General features: G+C 42.0%; 1 protein-coding gene across 1 annotated transcript in view; it reads left to right on the forward strand.

Moving 5' to 3' along the window:
- abtb2b (ankyrin repeat and BTB (POZ) domain containing 2b) overlaps positions 1-18,516 on the forward strand; it is a 231,970-nt gene that overhangs the window by 164,857 nt on the left and 48,597 nt on the right. Inside the window, exon 4 of the mRNA XM_063061802.1 lies at positions 15,499-15,706. Coding sequence (XP_062917872.1) covers positions 15,499-15,706 — 208 coding nt within the window. The remainder of the gene's footprint in view (positions 1-15,498; positions 15,707-18,516) is intronic.

Here is an 18,516-nt window from a genome sequence, read left to right on the forward strand (position 1 = left end):
GAACTGCCACTGGTGGACCCACTCCTGTAAAGCAACAGAGAAGTCATGTCAGCAACCTACTTACTGGCTCTCAATCTGCTTTTCGCAAGCTGGTAGAATTGTCTTTCCCCTAATCCAAGATCTACAGTCCTATTTTACCTTTGCCCTATTCTTTGACCATGCCAAATCATTTGAAGATTCTGCTAACATATGCTCCTTCCTGCCAGCTGTTTCTTGTATCAGAATTGGCAACACCCACCTTACCCCCTGTTTTATCTTTGTCATCCTTCCCAACTCGTCTGTTGACTCTGGAACCGAACCATTAAGCTGCCACTCCTGCCTTCCTTCAAGCCATGTTTCAGTAATAGCTAAAATAGTACATTTTCATGCATCTATCCGTGCCTCCTTCCTCTCTATCCGGTGCTCGGAATTCCTTGCATTTTGGTATACACCTCTACGCACAACCAGGTTCCTTGTTTTCTATTTCCTAACCTTTGCTCTTTTTTCCCTACCACATTTCTTAATCTAGGCCCAACTGCTCCTTCTTTCAAACCCTCTTAAACCTACCTAACAGCTCTCAATTAAAAGTACCTGCAAAGATGATGAGGATACAGGTCAATCCCTCCCCAAAGGGGTCCCAAACCACTAGGAATTTGATGTCCTCCCTCTTGTATCATCTCTGTCACCACACATTCAATGGCATTACCCTTCTGCTTCACAATTATTGCGGCTGGTATAAGGTCATAGCTGAAGAATATTACTTTTGAGGTCAGACTTTTTAACTTCGTTCATACCTGCTTAAAATATGCCTGAAAGATGTTGTTGCTTTGGACATACGACCATAAGACAGAGGAGCAGAATTTGGCCTTTTGGCCTATTGAGTCTGCTCCGCCATTTCATCATGGCTGCTCCAATTTTCCTCTTGGACCCAATCTCCTGGCTTCTCCCTGTATCCCTTCATGCCCTGGCCAGTCAAGAATCTGTCAACCTCTGCCTTAAATATACCCAATGACTTGGCCTCCATAGTTGCCTCCAGCAAAGAATTCCACAGATTCAGCACTCTCTGGCTAAAGAAATTCCTCTTCATCTCCATTCTAAAATGACACCCCTCTATTCTGGGTCTGTGTCCTCTGGTCTTAGACTCTCCCACCACAGGAAACATTCTCTCCACATCCACTCTATCAAACCCTTTTACCATTCAATAGGTTTCAATTAGGTCAGCCCTCATTCTTCTGAATTCTAGTGAGTACAGGCCCAGATCCATCAAACGCTCTTCATATGACAAGCCATTTAATCCTGGAATCATTTTCGTGAATCTCCTTTGAACACTCTCCAGTTTCAGATAGATAGATACTTTCTTGATCCCAAAGGAAATTTCAGTGTCACAGTAGCATTACAAGTGTGCAGATATACAAATATTAGAAGAGAAGCAGAAAGAATTAAAAATAATTTACCACAAACAGTCTAACAGGAGGAGGGTCATCACTTTCCTGGCTATAGGTTGACTCATTATAGAGCCTAATGGCCGAGGGTAAGAATGACTTCATATTGCGCTCTTCGGAGCAGCACAGTTGTCTCAGTCTATTAATTAAAGTGCTCCTCTGTTTAGCCAAGGTGGCATGTAGAGGGTGAGAAATATTGTCCAGAATTGCCAGAATTTTCCATACCGCAACCTCCAGTATGTCCAATTTGACTCCTATAACAGAGCGAGCCTTTCTAATCAGTTTATTGAGCCTGTTTGGCATCACCCGTGTTGATGCCATTGCCCCAGCACACCACCGCATAGAAGATTGTACCAGCGACAACAGACTAGTAGAACATGTGAAGGAGAGGCCTACATACTCCAAGGACCCTCAGTCTCCTGGGGAAGTAGAGGTGACTCTGACCATTCTTGTCCATAACCTCAGTGTTGGTGCTCCACTCAAGTCTGTTATCCAGGTGCACCCCCAGGTACTTGTAAGTCCTCACCAGATCCACATCCTCACCATCAATAGTAACAGGGAGCAGTGCAGGCTTAGACTTGCTAAAGTCCATCACCATCTCCCTTGTCTCACTGATGTTCAGCTGCAGATGATTATATCTGCAGCATTTGACAAAGTCCTCCACCAGGGCCCTGTATTCATCCTCCCATCCTCTCCCTTTATACACCCAACAATTACTGAGTCATCAGAGAATTTCTGCAGATGACATGACTTAGTGTTGTATCTAAAGTCTGAAGTATACAGGGGAAGCAGGAAGGGAGCCAGTACAGTCCCCCGTGGGGTGGGGCCCCAGTGCTGCTTATAGCCATGTCTGACACACAGCTCTGAAGCTGCACAAACTGGTCTGCCAGTCAGGTCGTCCATTATCCAGGATACAATGAAGTGCCAGCCTGCATTAATCGGAGCTTTTTCCCCCAGCAATGAGGGCTATATGGTATTGAAGGCACTTGGGAAATCAAAAACATGATCCTCATAGTACTCTACTGCTTATCTAAATGGGAGTAAGCTCTGCTCAGCAGGTAGATGACAACATCGTCAACGCCAATGTGCTCCTGGTAGGCAAACTGGAGGGGGTCGAGGGCTGATCTGATCAGGGGTCAGTGAGCCAGGACCAGCCTCTCTAAGGGCTTCATGATGTGTAAGGTCAGGGCCACTGGACAGTAGTCATTCAAGACTTTCAGTTGTCCCTTCTTGGGTACTAGGACCACACATGATGTTTTCCACATAGTCGGGACCCTTTCCAGGCTGAGACTCAGATTGAAAATGCTCTGGAGAACTCCACACGGCTGCTCAGCATACTCCTTCAGGACCTTGAGGTTCTCACCCTCCAATCCCAATGCTCTGAGTTTTGCCAGAGCTCTGTTCACCCGCCCAGTAGTGAAGGTGGGTCCATGATGACTGGGGCAGGTGAAGATTGGGACGACAGTTGGAATGTGGATCTGTGGTTGGTAGGTGCAGGGCAAGGAGGGGATATAGACTGTGGTGGCCTGTGTTGTTCATCCACGTGTTGAATTGGAGGGGGGAGGAGGGGAGGCACTGATGCTGAGGGAGCACTGGGTGCCTCGACACCTGCAGTGGTGTACTGATGGAGGTGTGAACAGGAAGGGCAGTTGTCAAACCTATTGAAGAGTTGGTTTAACTCATTAGCCCTTCCATGGCTGCATTCCGAGACTCCACAGCTACGCTACCGGAAGCCAATGATGTTCTTCATGCCCCTCCACACCTCCCACGTGCTACTCTGCCCAAGGTTTTTGAGGTTGAGAAGAGTCTTTAGATCACTGGTGACCCATGGTTCATTGTTGGGGAAGCAGCAAACCGTCCTTGATGGTATTGCAGTGTCCACACAGAAGTTGCTGTAGCCAGTGATGCAATCAGTAAGTCTGTTAATGTCCTCCCGATATGGTTCACAAAGCACATTCCAGGCAGTAACCTCAAAGCAGCCCTTCAAGGCCTTGATAGCCTCTGGAAACCATCTCTTTACTATCTTAGTGGTAGCTAGTTCTTGCTGTACTTGGGGCTTATACATGGGCATGAGGTGAACCAGGCTGCGATCTGATCTTCAAGTGGGAGGAGAGCTGTAGAGCTGTATGCGTCTTTAACATTTGCATACAAGAAAGAGATCATCCTTTCTGAGATAAGGGGCCCAAAAACTGCCTGCAGTACTCCAAGTGAGGCTGCACCAGTGTTTTATAAAGTCCCAACATGACATCCTTGCTTTTATATACTAGTCCTCTTGAAATGAATTTGCCATCCGCACCACAGACTCAGCCTGCTAATTTACCTTTAGGGAATCCTGCTGGTGGGAAATTTACTGATCGGTGCTGAAATGGATCGGTCTCTCGCTCCAGAATGTTGTGTAACTGGTCTGTAATATCCTTGATGCTGGCTCCAACAAAGCAACCATCTATCCAAAAATTATGTCTACAATTCTGTGACTTTGAATCCCACAGAACTGTAGGATACAAGACATTTGCATCCTCCCTGCCTATATGAGGCACCCTTAGTGTGATAGTCCCAGTACTGGTTACACCCCAGGAAAGCCCTCTTCCCCCACCAGTCTTCAGTCAGAGAATGAGACACCCTCAAGAATTCCTTTTGCCTGTCTGTTCTTTTTATTTAATTATCCTTAAACTTTTTGATACCATTAGGTCTCAATGTTTAGCATCACTGATTCTTGAGACTTCGGTGAAAACATGTCCCACTAAGAAAAGTGCTAATTCCGTTGAAAATGAATAACTTTTTCTTATTTAAAATAATCAGGGTTGATCATCTGAGGGTCTTTTGCACAAATGCAACATTTTTTCATATGTTTGTTCTTAATTTTATAAATTACATGATTATATGAGAGCCCAGTACCCACAAAATCAGTTGTCCTCAGACAAGAGATTATCATTTCAATTCGATTAAAAAGTGTGAAAAAAATCATTTAAAATGTATAATATATATGCCTGATGAAAGAGTAGAGTGAAAAACCTCTTTAAAACTAAAAGCAGTGAATTTTCAACAATATTTAGTCTTATTTTGTGGTTGCTCAAAATGTGTTCCAAGTTTTTGTCAACACCATCAGATATTTAACCAATGAAATCAGGCAACCACCTGGTCAACTATATTCCTGAGGACCCCCTTTCCACCCTCCTCATCTGCTACATGCAACAAGGTCAAACAAGCTCCTGTAAGTTTGCTATTTTTTTTTGATAATTTTTACATATTTATTGATGTTGCTACTGTCACAACCATGATGTGTCAACACTGTCTCTTTTGTATAGAAAGAATTATTTTAAATTATGATATAAATTTATGCATTTTAAGTAGAGGCCAGAGGCATCGAGCAACAGGGGGAAAACAAGGTGGCTCCTGTATACAACTCATGCATGTCACGGAAAAAAGTGTGTTTTATCACCATCATCAGACGTCAACACCGCCATGTTTTCTGTCTGACGGTGGTGACACATAGTTTGACGGTGTTGACAAAAACATAGTCATAGTCATGGTCATACTTTATTGATCCTGGGGGAAATTGGTTTTCATTACAGTTGCACCATAAATAATTAAATAGTAATAAAACCATAAATAACTAATAGTAATATGTAAATTATGCCAGGAAATAAGTCCAGGACCAGCCTATTTGCTCAGGGTGTCTGACCCTCCAAGAGAGGAGTTGTAAAGTTTGATGGCCACAGGCAGGAATGACTTCCTATGACGCTCTGTGCTGCACCTCGGTGGAATGAGTCTCTGGCTGAATGTACTCCTGTGCCCAACCAGTCCATTATGTAGTGGATGGGAGACATTGTCCAAGATGGCATGCAACTTAGACAGCATCCTCTTTTCAGACACCACCGTGAGAGAGTCCAGTTCCATCCCCACAACATCACTGGCCTTACGAATGAGTTTGTTGATTCTGTTGGTGTCTGCTACATTCAGCCTGCTGCCCCAGCACACAACAGCAAACATGATAGCACTGGCCACCACAGACTCGTAGAACATCCTCAGCATCATCCGGCTGATGTTAAAGGACCTCAGTCTCCTCAGGAAATAGAGACGGCTCTGACTCTTCTTGTAGACAGCCTCAGTGTTCTTTGACCAGTCCAGTTTATTGTCAATTCGTATCCCCAGGTATTTGTAATCCTCCACCATGTCCACACTGAACCCCTGGATGGAAACAGGGGTCACCGGTACCTTAGCCCTTCTCAGGTCTACCACCAGCTCCTTAGTCTTTTTCACATTAAGCTGCAGATAATTCTGCTCACACCATGTGACAAAGGTTCCTACCGTAGCCCTGTATTCAACCTCGTCTCCCCTGCTGATGCCTCCAACTATGGCAGAGTCATCAGAAAACTTCTGAAGATGTCAAGACTCTGTGCAGTAGTTGGAGTCCGAGGTCTAAATGGTGAAGAGAAAAGGAGACAAGACAGTCCCCTGTGGAGCCCCAGTGCTGCTGATCGCTCTGTTGGACAGAACATCCAAATCATCCTCAATGAAGGCTTGAATATAATTTATGATCACACTAAATAGTAATATAGAAACATAGAAACATAGAAAATAGGTGCAGGAGTAGGCCATTCGGCCCTTCGAGCCTGCACCGCCATTTATTATGATCATGGCTGATCATCCAACTCAGAACCCAGCCTTCCCTCCATACCCCCTGACCCCTGTAGCCACAAGGGCCATATCTAACTTCCTTTTAAACATAGCTAATGAACTGGCCTCAACAGTTTGCTGTGGCAGAGAATTCCACAGATTCACCACTCTCTGTGTGAAGAAGTTTTTCCTAACCTCGGTCCTAAAAGGCTTCCCCTCTATCCTCAAACTGTGACCCCTCGTTCTAGACCTCCCCAACATCGGGAACAATCTTCCTGCATCTAGCCTGTCCAATCCCTTTAGGATCTTATACGTTTCAATTCAGTCTTTTCCTTTTTACATATCTATAAAAGCTTTTACAGTCCGTTTTTATGTTCTCTGCCAGTTTTCTCTCATAATCTTTTTTCCCCTTCCTAATTAAGCCCTTTGTCCTCCTCTGCTGAACTCTGAATTTCTCCCAGTCCTCAGGTGAGCCACTTTCTCTGGCTAATTTGTATGCTACTTCTTTGGAATTGATACTATCCCTAATTTCTCTTGTCAGCCACGGGTGCACTACCTTCCTTGATTTATTCTTTTGCCAAACTGGGATGAACAATTGTTGTAGTTCATCCATGCAACCTTTAAATGCCTGCCATTGCATATCCACCGTCAATCCTTGAAGTGTCATTTGCCAGTCTATCTTAGCTAATTCATGTCTCATACCTTCAAAGTTACCCCTCTTTAAGTTCAGAACCTTTGTTTCTGAATTAACTACGTCACTCTCCATGTTAATGAAGAATTCCACCATATTATGGCTTATAATGTTTCATTAACCTCTTTATTTATAACTTACATAATTCCCCCTTTACTTCTTCCACACAGGCCTACAATATTTCCTTACTATATGTATCCCCAATGACTAAAACCATAAATGCATTTAGTTGCACCATTTCATCATCATTTTATAAAATTTCATCAAATTAAACATAATTAAATTCATAGTAATTTTGCACAATTTCATAGTAATTCCATTAAATTCTGACCTTCCTTTTATGTACTTTAGGAAGTTATGGCTAGGCAGCAGCTATCAGTGGAGGAGCAAAGGAGAAGAAACAGGGAATACCAAAAAAAAGCAGAGAGAGAAAATATATAGTGAGCCAGAGTTAAAGGAGGAATATCTGAGAAAGGAAAAGCAAAGATGGAAGAAGAGAGTAGAGGGTGGGAAGATAAAAACTATCAGTGATTTGAATGAAAGGGAAAAGAGGAGTAAGAGAAAGGCGTGGAAACGTAGACAGCAAGAGTCAAGAGAGCGTAAGAGAGAGGGCCCAGAACGCCCAGAAACTCCCCCAGATAGTCCATTGGATCAGACTATACAGGAGCCAGCTCGCAGTAGGCAGTCTATAGCAGGGGAAAGGGAAAGAAAGAAAACACGAGCAAGATACTTGAGAGAGATGAAAGCTTTGAAAAATAAACTTATAAACTTCAAGAGATAATAAAAGATAGAACAAACTGAAAAAGCGTTGGCGACGAGAGCAAACTAGAAATAAAAAAACACAAGAATCACCAGGAAAAAAAAACAGAGCAGATGCTACAGGGAAGCAAACTCAAAAACCCCTCCATCAAGAAAACCCTACTCTTCCACAACTGTCTCATTCAAGAAGTTAATCAAAACAAAAGTAATTTACAGTCTACTCAAAAATCAGAGAACTTGACTCTGTCAGGCAGGGTTCTAAAGAAATATCATCTGATACACCAGACAAAGCGGTTTGGGCTGACATACAACACACTGCGAAAGAGAAGGACTACTGACAAAAAACTCTCTTACATTCAAACAATAACCCAGATGGTTCAGGATTTCTACCATAATGCTGCACGAATGACGACTGACAAACAGGACACAATAACACGGAAGAAAATAGCATCAGAGAATGATTCTGACTGACACAATATTCAACCTCCACAGGGAGTTCATCAAAAAGGAACCAACTGTAAAACTCAGTTCTTCAGCCTTCTGTGCTTTACGTCCATTCTGTGTCACAGCACCAAAACTATCATGCCAATGCCAATACCATGAAAATGCAAAGCTGATATTTGAGGTCCTAAGAGCATATGGTATTATCAAGTCTAGCAAATAGGAGGATGGTTTTGAACGTGTGTTGTTCTCAGATAAGCGAGGTATGTTTTCTGCACTCCTGCACCCAGTGTCTCCACAAGTACACACTTCCCACCCCACAGCAAGAGTTGACCAATGTTGAGTGGCAGCAATGGGAATGAGTTCAGGACCAAACAGCAGATGGAATTCACTACAAGACTTGTGAAGCACAATGTCACAATGGCAGGGCTCATCAAACTGTATGAAGACAAACTAAAGAGTGAAACAACGCATGTGTGCTTGGTTCAGAACCAGTCCAGGGAATACAGGAGCATGATACAGAACTGCAATGAAAGCACTATAATTGTGCATGTGGACATTTCTGAGGCATGGAAATGCAAATATAGTTCTGAGGTACAGTCATGTCATTTTGGTCGGAACCTCCCGCAGCTCAATCTGCACACTGGCATGTACTACACAAAAGAAGAGAAAGCAGGATTTTGTGCAATATCAGAATCCAAGCGACAGGATGCTTCTGCCATTTGGACTCACATGGAACCAGTCCTCAGAGATATTGGTTTAAAATTTCCAAAAGTTGATACCATTCAATTTTGGTCAGATGGCCCCAGCAAGAAGTACAAAAACAAGAAGAACTTCTCTCTCCTCTGCAACGTCCCTCCAACACTGGGTTTCCAGAGAACAACCTGAAACTTCTTTGCCACTTTACATGGGAAGGGAGATCCGGATGGCATTGGGGGAACTGTGAAAAGGACTGCAGACAGCCTTGTACTACGGGGGAATGACATTGTGGATGGCAAAATCTTCTATGAGATGGTTGGGAGAAGCCTTTGCAGTACTCAACTCTATCAAATTGCTGAAGGTGACATGCAGACATATGATGCACTCCTTTCTCAATCACGAAAACCTGTACCAGCAACAAGGAAAATCCATCAGGTCATACCTTACGGAAACAGCATCCATTGCAAATTATTGTCATGTTTCTGCAGTGAGCCACAGATGTGCCCGTGTTTCAGCCCAACAACATTTCAGTTGACTGAAAATACACATGCCAGGGTACAGGCTGAGGAGAATGATGGCCCTACCACAACAGGAAAGAACAGAGGGCCTTTGGCAATGCTGATGAAGGAAATGGAGCAGGAAACCCAAAGTGGTCCTGATGGGACTACGACAGATATATCTGCTGGTGTCATTAATTGTGAAGATTGGCTTGCAGTCATTTATGACCAAAATTGGTGGTTAGCTAAGGTTGTCACTGTGGATGCTCATCATCAAGATGTTCAGGTGGAGTTTTTCCACCCTCATGGACCTAACACGTGCTTCCATCCAAAACCAGGTGGAAAGGATATGTGCTTCGTACCAGTTGAAGATATTCTGGTCAAACTGATGGACCATTACCGGGTCGTGCAAACAGGGAAAGGGAGATCTACCAACTGTCTGCTGAAGTCATGGACTTCAAAGAGGAGGAGCATATTAATCGTCTACTTCCTGATAAAGCTGACTGAACGTTTTTGAAGATTTTCAAGCCCAGGAATGGATGGAATTTTTTTTTTAGTTCCTGGTGTGTTTTCTGATATTTAAGCTTAAACATTGCAGTTGTACTATAGTTTTTATTTTGCTGTGTACCATTGTTAATATTTACAGAAGGATAAAATGTACATGACAAATTGTTATTTGTTGTACCAAATTGTTAGATAAAGTTGTTCAGCAAGGAAGCATTGACTTGAGTGGTGAAGAGGTTGGAATTGTTTGTTGTAATTAGGCCACTGCCACCACCGTCAGGTCTCAGTCACCACCATCAGATGGAACTTTCTTTGTTTTAAATTAATATGCTTACAATCTGTTCCTCCAAAACAGTTGATTTATTAAAGGAATTGTCTCCTTAAAATTAAAAATGTTTTTTTATGTCCAAAATTGTTATTTTGTATATTTAATACTAATGATAAAAGTTGCATGATGTAAGAGTTTTTAAAGGAGTACACATGAAATAGTATAAAAAATGAACAATAGTGAATATTCAACATTTAACAGCATATATGTGTACCTATGGTGTGGACACAATGATTTAAAACCTCTAAATCTATATAAGACTAAATAAATAGGAATAATTAGCTTTTTATTGTGTCTGTGTTGACAAAAACTGAGTAATGACAAGAAAAACACTTATTTTACGAAAAAATTACAAAATCAGGTTGCACCGAAATATTGCTTGATTGCTGAGACCTATAAACATGTAAGTTTAGATTTCTTAACATTTAAAGTTTTTTTCTTTTCAAAATTAAAATCTGTTTTATCCAAATTCTCAAGAATCAGTGATGTGTCATTATTGCACAATGCAAAGCATTACTTATTGCACAATGATAAGGTGTTTATACCAGTGTGGAAATTCCCTTAGTAATGGACGCAGCAGAGCTGCTGTCTCTAAGGATGCCTGGTTGTGTAGCAGTAAGCACCAACAATCAGAAATAGAGGTGAAGGATGTTTTCCCCGTGGCCGCGTGCGTTTCTTCTGGTTTTCCCCCGCATTCCAAAGAGACACAACTAGGGTTAGTGAGTTGCTGGTTCTCTGACACAAAAACTGCACATGTGACTGTATGTTTCGACATGCGTGTGAGAAATAAACCTAATTTTCTTAAAATCTTTAAGGCAAAGTCCTTCCTATAACACAGAGCCACAGCTAGGCAGGGAAGAGCAAAATACTGTTGATGCTGAAAATCTGAAAAAATAAAAGAATACACTGTTAATTTGCAGCAGGCTGGGTAGTATTAGTGGTGAGGGAAAGAGAGTTACTGTTTTAGGGCGAAGACCTTTTACCAGATTTTTTTTCTAACACAGTTTGTAACTCTTCTGTGTTCTGACGAAAGACCAGCAGCCTGAAACGTTAGTTCTGGGTTCCACTTCACGGGTACCACCTGACCTATTGAATGTTTTCAGCATATTCCAGAATTGATTCAGATCGAGGTGCTTTCATAATTTCCTGGTCCCAGAACATGGACAGAGGACAAGTTGACATTTGAAGAGAAACAGCTGGAAATAAATGTTTTTTAAAAATTGTTTTTAAGTTCCTCGTTCTGTGCTCAGTGAATACAAATCATTGCTATTTGGTGATTTGACATTTGAGCTAATAAGTTCAAAGGTGTCAGCAGCTGAGACAGTTAACTAAGGGATCCATTGTCCAAATACCTATTTACTGTAATTCTCCTGGGTTTTGGTGCCCTATTACTTATTTGCGAGGCTAGGTGCCATTGATGCCTTCCAGGCCTCTGTCCCAGATGTGGAAAAGTTTTTGCGATGAGTCCTGGTTTATTCAACGCTGCTAACTCAGAAGCGTGTACCTCAGAAGTGTAGTAAATTACAAGCATTGCTTATTGTTTGAGTGATGCTCAATTGTGTGTTAGTGCTCTGGAGCACCATACATCACAATGCAAATGTTTTACATTTTAACCTGGAGTAGAAACAGGCTCTAAAACTGAGCAAAGAGTTATGGCCGAGGCTTGGGAGACCCCAGGATTCTTTACTAGTCTGAAGGAAGTACTTCTATTCATCCTGCCTGTGGGTTTTCCCACTGAAAAAAAAATGGTTCCATAAAACTCAGCTTGATCTCTCCAGTCACACCACAAATGGCTCTGTTGTCCTCTAAAATGAAGTGCAGGGAAAATTTCACCACAGTACCCCTACTGTGCTTTCACCTAGCTGCCATTTTAGGTATAAGAGTAAATTATTCTTCCTGTGTCAGAATAAAGTAGGTTAAGACAAAGGAGAACAAGAACGTCCAACAGCAGACTCTCTCCCTCTTAATTCCTCATCAGAAACACCATTGGGAGTTGGAGGGTTGTTAGTGAGAGGCCAGTCGTTAAATTCTCCCTTTGTGTCATTTTGCCATTCCTTTTTTGATTTATTATCTCATCTAAGAATTTCAAATCTTCGTACACTTCATTAAGTGCTGAGTTATTGCTGGACGTATAGGGCTCCATTTTTCGTGTGAGGCAAGGCAAAGCTCCATCTTTCATGTGAGGCACTAAAGCAAGGCCCCATCTGGTGGTTCACGTGGACATAAAAAAAAAATTCCATGATTTTTCTTAAAAGATGAGCTGCGAATTCAGCCAGTGTCAGAATACATCCTCGCACTGTCAGCACAGAAACAGATTATCGGCTCCTTCATCTCACTGCTGTTTCTGAGACATTGTGTACAAATTGACTCCCAGGCTAATCTACATGACAACAATGACCCTCCGATAAAAAACACTTACCTCAGGGTGCTGCTCTCTGCCTTCAAGCCATTTCTTTAGCCCTGCTTTTGATTTCTTTCCTTCTGCCAGCTTCATCACTGTCCTCCCTGCCCAACCTTCTGACGTAACAAATTCCATACTTGCAAATGGCAATTGTTATGATGAAGGAGACACAACAAAAGGGAGCTGTGAAGCTTCAGTAGCTCCATCACTTTTTAGGTTCAAAGTCAATGAAAACGGCAGGCCGAATGAAGAGATAAATAGACCAGAGGATATATTCAACAAAACTGCATTTCCAGAGTGGATGCAATGTTCTAGGGGTATATTCTCAACATCAATTTGCAGTCAACTCCAGCTCAATCCTACTTTGGGAATACACAGGGATTGCCTGTGTCTATGGCAATCATTTAAATCACTGAATGATTTAGGGCAGAAAACTAGATTAGTGTTAAACATAAAAAAAAATTAGGGGGAAAGATAACTATATTCACACACTTGGAAGAATGTGATACAATGGGAAAATTGGATATCAGGTGAATTACAAATCTCTCTGGACGCTATTACAGGGATAAATGTCCCAATGGCTAATTTGCTTCCTTTAACTATACTTTTACTCTTGTGCTGTTTTCTCTCCCACTGTTCTCAATATTTCTGATGTCCCTTGTTATGTGGCTACAATCTTGACCTAGACTCACTAATAACCAGAAAAAAATGTTCCTTTCAGAGTTTGCATAACCTAACCTTTCCAGTGAAATGGAACCTTTGATTCCTGTTGCTTGGAATCTAATTACATCCTTCAGAGCTTTCACGAGGACAGCCCATATCCAGGCTGTTTGTTCAAATGCAGAGTGCTAAACCAGAAGGGAAAGTTTCTAGTTTCTTTCCACAAAGAGCACGATTATTGGCAACCCTTCAGCCAAGCAGCAGACAGGCTGATTGGTATAAGAACTGAACTGTGCAAGCTAACTGGGAGAAACGTTCAAATAGCTGCAATTTTCCAATGGTTCCTCTCACTTTAAAGTGAATTGGAAGTGTTTCAAACATTGTGTGTACGGTGATTACAGAGAAATGTTACGACATTGTTAACGTAGGAGAGAACTGCATTTTAAATGAAGTAATAATGCACATAAAGGATATAAGTTAAACTGCTGTACTGACAGCAGACTAAATTATGACTGACTACTCTGCATTCTCACCATTCAATCCATTTCTTGTAATATCAGGAAAACCACCAACTTGGCTGTGGATTTTGAGGTCTCCTCTTTACTTTAGACTTGCATTACCGAAAGACTTTTCCAGTGCTGGTTAACACTCCTCCTTTCTCTTCTAACACAAACAAGTGTCTATAACGTTTTTCCGTAGCAAAGCAGCCTATTGAGTTTGACTTGTCCACTTTTCTTCGCTGAACTATTTACTAAAATAATCATCACTGTGCTTCACCACACCAAACAAAAACACTGGGAAATCTATTACTTCCAAATGTCTGTTGTGTGTTTAGGTTCTGGCCAGCTCCCTATGGCTCTGAGTTTCAGGATCAGCGAGACTGGAAAATGTGTTGCCTGCAGTGATTCTTGGCCAAAAGCACAAGCGTTTGAACATTTAAAATTTAGAAGAACCCTACTTTATGAGAATCCTACTTCTTGTGTATTAAACAGAAGCGCTTTGACACAGGTTTTCCAAAACTCACCAGGTCCCGTCTGAATGGAATTCCTGTGCGCTACTGCAATTTAAAGGATTCCTTGAAAGAAGCAAATTCCTGAGCTATGTTGACACAGGAATTGTTTCAGGTGGTGGTGTAGGGTGTTACCGTAATGTAATCACTGGAGAACCATGCAGGACGACATGGATTCACAGCTCCATTTTCATGCATGACCAACCATTCTGTTTAAACCATGATATATTTTTATTTTTTACTCAGTCATGGGATGTGAATCTGACTACAATGTCCCCAATAGCCTTTGAATTGAGCAGAGTATTAAGACTCAACTCCATTGCTGGTTCTGAAGTTGTAAATGAATCACATCAGCCATGAAAGCAAATTACCTCCTCTGAAGGACATTACTGAATTAAAGGTTGCTACAACAACCTATCTGTTTTGTGCTTACTGTGAGTGACATCACGTTCTTTTCAAAATTGACTTATTGTTAATTGCTTGAATTGGAATTACCTGCCACCTTGGTGGGATCGAAGGTTTGTGGACTGATGCTCTGGAAATCCAGGTCCAGTAACTGAACCCCTGCACCGTGGTGTCCTGTTGTGGAAGAGTTCCTGAAGCTGGAGACTTAACCACTGACAGTGAACATAGAAAGTTTGAAATTGGAATAGGATTGGGTTTGTTACTGTCACGTATACCAAGGTATAGCGAAACATTTCTCTTGCAAACTGTGCATACAGATCAGTTCATTACAACAGTGCTTTGAGATAGTAGAAGGTAAAACTAACAGGACACAGCTACTAAAAAAGTGCTGTGCAGGTAGACAATGAGGTGCAGGAGGTAGAATGTAAGGTCAAGAGTCCATCTTACTGTCCTAGGTGGTGGTTCAATAGCCTTGTAGCGAGGTAAAGCTGTCCTTGAGTCTGATGGTACCTGCTTTCAGGCTTTTGGATGTTCTGCCTGATGAGAGAGATGAGTCATAGAACACAGCAGCACAGAAACAGTCCATTCAGCCCATCTAATTCATGCCAAACTAGTAACCTGCCTGGTCCTGTTGACCTGCACCCAGACCATAGCCCTGCATACCCCTCCCATCCATGTGCCTATCCAAATTTCTCTTAAATGTTGAAATCAAAGGAGAAGAGACAATGAGGTGGGTGGGGTCTTTGATTACACTGGCTGCTTTACTGAGGTAGCGAGAAGTATAGGCGGAGTCTGTGAAGGAGAGACTGATTTCCGTGACACGCTGATGTTCCAGGTCAAGATAAGAAACCACTGTCAGAAGTTCTAGGGTTACAATCAGAAGAGGAATCATACAAGGGCTGTATCATTTCAGTTGAACAAAGAAGAAAGCCTATTGCTTACACTTACAGAGTTGAAATGGCACAGTGAGCAGTAAGCTCCTGATGTCAACCCTTCTCCTTTGTTCTGATTGTGGTCTCGCATGTTGGCGTCTGACCCTTTTGTTCTGGTTGTATTTCCTGTCCAGGTGATCTCGTGTCCCGAGCCATGCACCACCTGCAGTGCTCAAACACCTTGTCTCCAGGGATGAGTCCGTGCCGCCATGGCAGGCAGCAGCCTGTCACCTGGTCTCCTGACGCCCTACACACGCTCTACTACTTCCTGAGGTGTCCGCAGATGGAATCGATGGAGAATCCTAACCTGGACCCACCTAGAGTTTCCTTAAATAATGAAAGGTAACATCTTGGTAATCTAGTTTCCATTTTAACCTGCTCATGCCTTTGATTAAATGCACCTGTAAAAGCTTCCCTAAGCCGTGGTTACATTTTGTCCTCACGTAAAATTTTAGCTTAATTAAAAATGGCGACCATTAGTACCCCACTGAATCATATCACAATGTAAATAATTCATTGTGTTCATAAATAATCCACATGTAAAGTTTAGAATCAGGTTTAATATCACGGGCATAAGTCATGGTATTTGTTGTTTTGTGGCAACAGTATATTACAATACATAATAAAAACTATAAATTACAGTAAGATATAGATATATAAAACAAGTAGTGGAAAAAGAGAGCAAAAAAATTAGTGAGGTAGTGTACATCAGTTCATTGTTCTTTCAGAAATCATTCCACACACTTGCAACTCTCTGAGTGAAGACATTTCCCTTCACTTTCCCCTTAAACTTCTCGCCTTTCATCCTTAATCCATGACTTCTGTTTATAATCCCACCCAACCTGCTTGCATTTATACCCCTCATAATTTTGTATAACTCTATCAAATCTCCTCTGAATCTTCTATATTCTAAAGAATAAAGTCCTAACCTATTCAATCTTTCCTTATAACTCTGGTTCTCCAGACTCGACAACATCCTTGTCGATTTCCTCTGTACTTATTCAACCTTGTTTACATCTTTCCTGTAGGTAGGTGACCAATCCTGCACACAATACTCCAAAATAAGCCTTACCAATGTCTTATACAACTTCAACGTTCCATCTCCTGCACTCACTACATTGATTTATGAAGATCCGTGTGCCAAAAGCTTTCTTTATGACCCTATCTGCCTGTGACGCCATTTTCAACAAATTATGGACTAGGAGTAGGGTCCTGCTGAAGGGTCTCGGCCTGAAATTTCGACTGTAAGTTCCTCCAAAATGTGTGTGTTGCTTGAATTTCCAGCGCCTGCAGATTTTCCCTTGTTTATGGACCTGTATTCCCAGATCCCTTTGTTCTACCACACTCCTCAGTGCCCTACCGTTCACTGTGTCAGACCTACCCTTGTTGGTCCTACCGAAGTGCAAAACCTCGCACTTATCCGCATTAAATTCCATCTGCCACCTTTCAGCCCATTTTTCCAGCTGATGCAGATCTCTTTGTAGGCCATGATAGCCTTCCTCACTGTCCACTATCCCCCAATCTTGGTGTCATCTGCAACTTTGCTGATCCAGTTAACCATATTATCATCCAGATCATTGATATAGATGGCAAACAACAAAGGACTCAGCAGAGGCTCACCACTAGTCACAGGCCTCCAGTCAGAGAGGCAACCATCTACTACCACTCTCTGGCTTCTCCCACAAAGTCAATGTCTAATGCAATTTACTACCTCATGCTAAACGCCGAGCGACTGAAGCTTCTTGACCAACCTCCCATGTGGGATCTTGTAAAATGCTTTACTAAAGTCCATGTAGACAACATCCACTGCCTTGCCTTCATCTTCTTTCCTGGGGACCTCCTCGAAAAACTCTATAAGATTGGTTAGACATGACCTTCCATACATGAAGTCATGCTGACTATCCTTAACCGGTCCATGTCTATCCAAATATTTATATATCCAGTCCCTCACAGTACCTTCCAATAACTTTCCCACAATTGATGTCAGACACATCATTAAGGAGATGTTGCCAATCCTGGGGAGGCTAGTGCCCACAATGGAGCTTACTGAGTTTGCAACCCTTTGCTGTTTCTGATCCTGTGCAATGGCCACTCTACCAGATGGAGCTGCAACCAGTCAGAATGCTCTCCATTATACATCAGGAGAAATTTGCAAGAGCCTTTGGTGACATACCAATTCTCCTCAAACTCCCAATGAAATATCGCCATTGTCATGCCATCTTTGTAATTGCATCGATGTGTTGGGCCCAGGATAGATCTGAGTCTCGTATCTGAGTAATATTCGGAGTCTTGTATTTGAGATGAGCAAAGTAGTTAACAGGTATTTTCTAATGGACATAGGTAAGGTAAAAATACGGAGTATAGTGATCCCTGCCCAGTACTGTGTATTCCCAGTATCAGTGGTAAATTCATACCTTTCAAAGTCAGAGACTCACAAGTTTCACTGATATGAGAGTGAGAAGGGGTGCGGGTGGTTTTGAAAAGGTCTCTTCATAGCATTGTAGAGACTCCAGGACCGATCACCCCCTTGACACTGTTCACTGATTTCCCTGAAGCAATAGCTTCTGCTATCAAAAATATTTGGTCAATTTATCTGATCCTGTGTTCTGTAAAGCATATTTACAGATTTGGAAAAGCTCAGCAATCCAGGTACAAGTACAAGATGGGTATTGAAAGCTGGCCTTTCCAGAAATCCTCATGTCCCAAAGGTTGAATTAAAAGTTATGCTTGGCTTCGGTTTGCCAGGATGAAACCAGGAGAAGGTTATGATGTTCAGCATATCGAGCACACATTGATGGACTATATTGATTAATTGATCATCGAGCAATTAGTCAGGAACCTATGTATCTATTTGACCTTGTTTGTGAGGCATTATTGTGGAGCTTGAGATTGTTTACTGTGGAGAAGATTCTGGAAGGATAACAGTCAAGTACTTCTCAGGAGGCGAACAAATCAACATTGATATGTTCAAGATTGCCATAAACTCTCAAGACAGAAATATAAGCTCTTAAAAAAGGAAGGATTACAGAAAATTTAGACCTAACTCTCCTGTGAATAGTGGAAGTGTGGAATGGGTTGTCTAGACAGCGAATGGAGTCAAAACTCTGTGGAAGGAATGAGATTTTTTTTAAGGATGTTTAAAAATTGAGATG

The sequence above is a fragment of the Mobula hypostoma genome, chromosome 11 (assembly GCF_963921235.1).
Source record: "Mobula hypostoma chromosome 11, sMobHyp1.1, whole genome shotgun sequence".
Lineage (NCBI taxonomy): Eukaryota > Metazoa > Chordata > Chondrichthyes > Myliobatiformes > Myliobatidae > Mobula > Mobula hypostoma.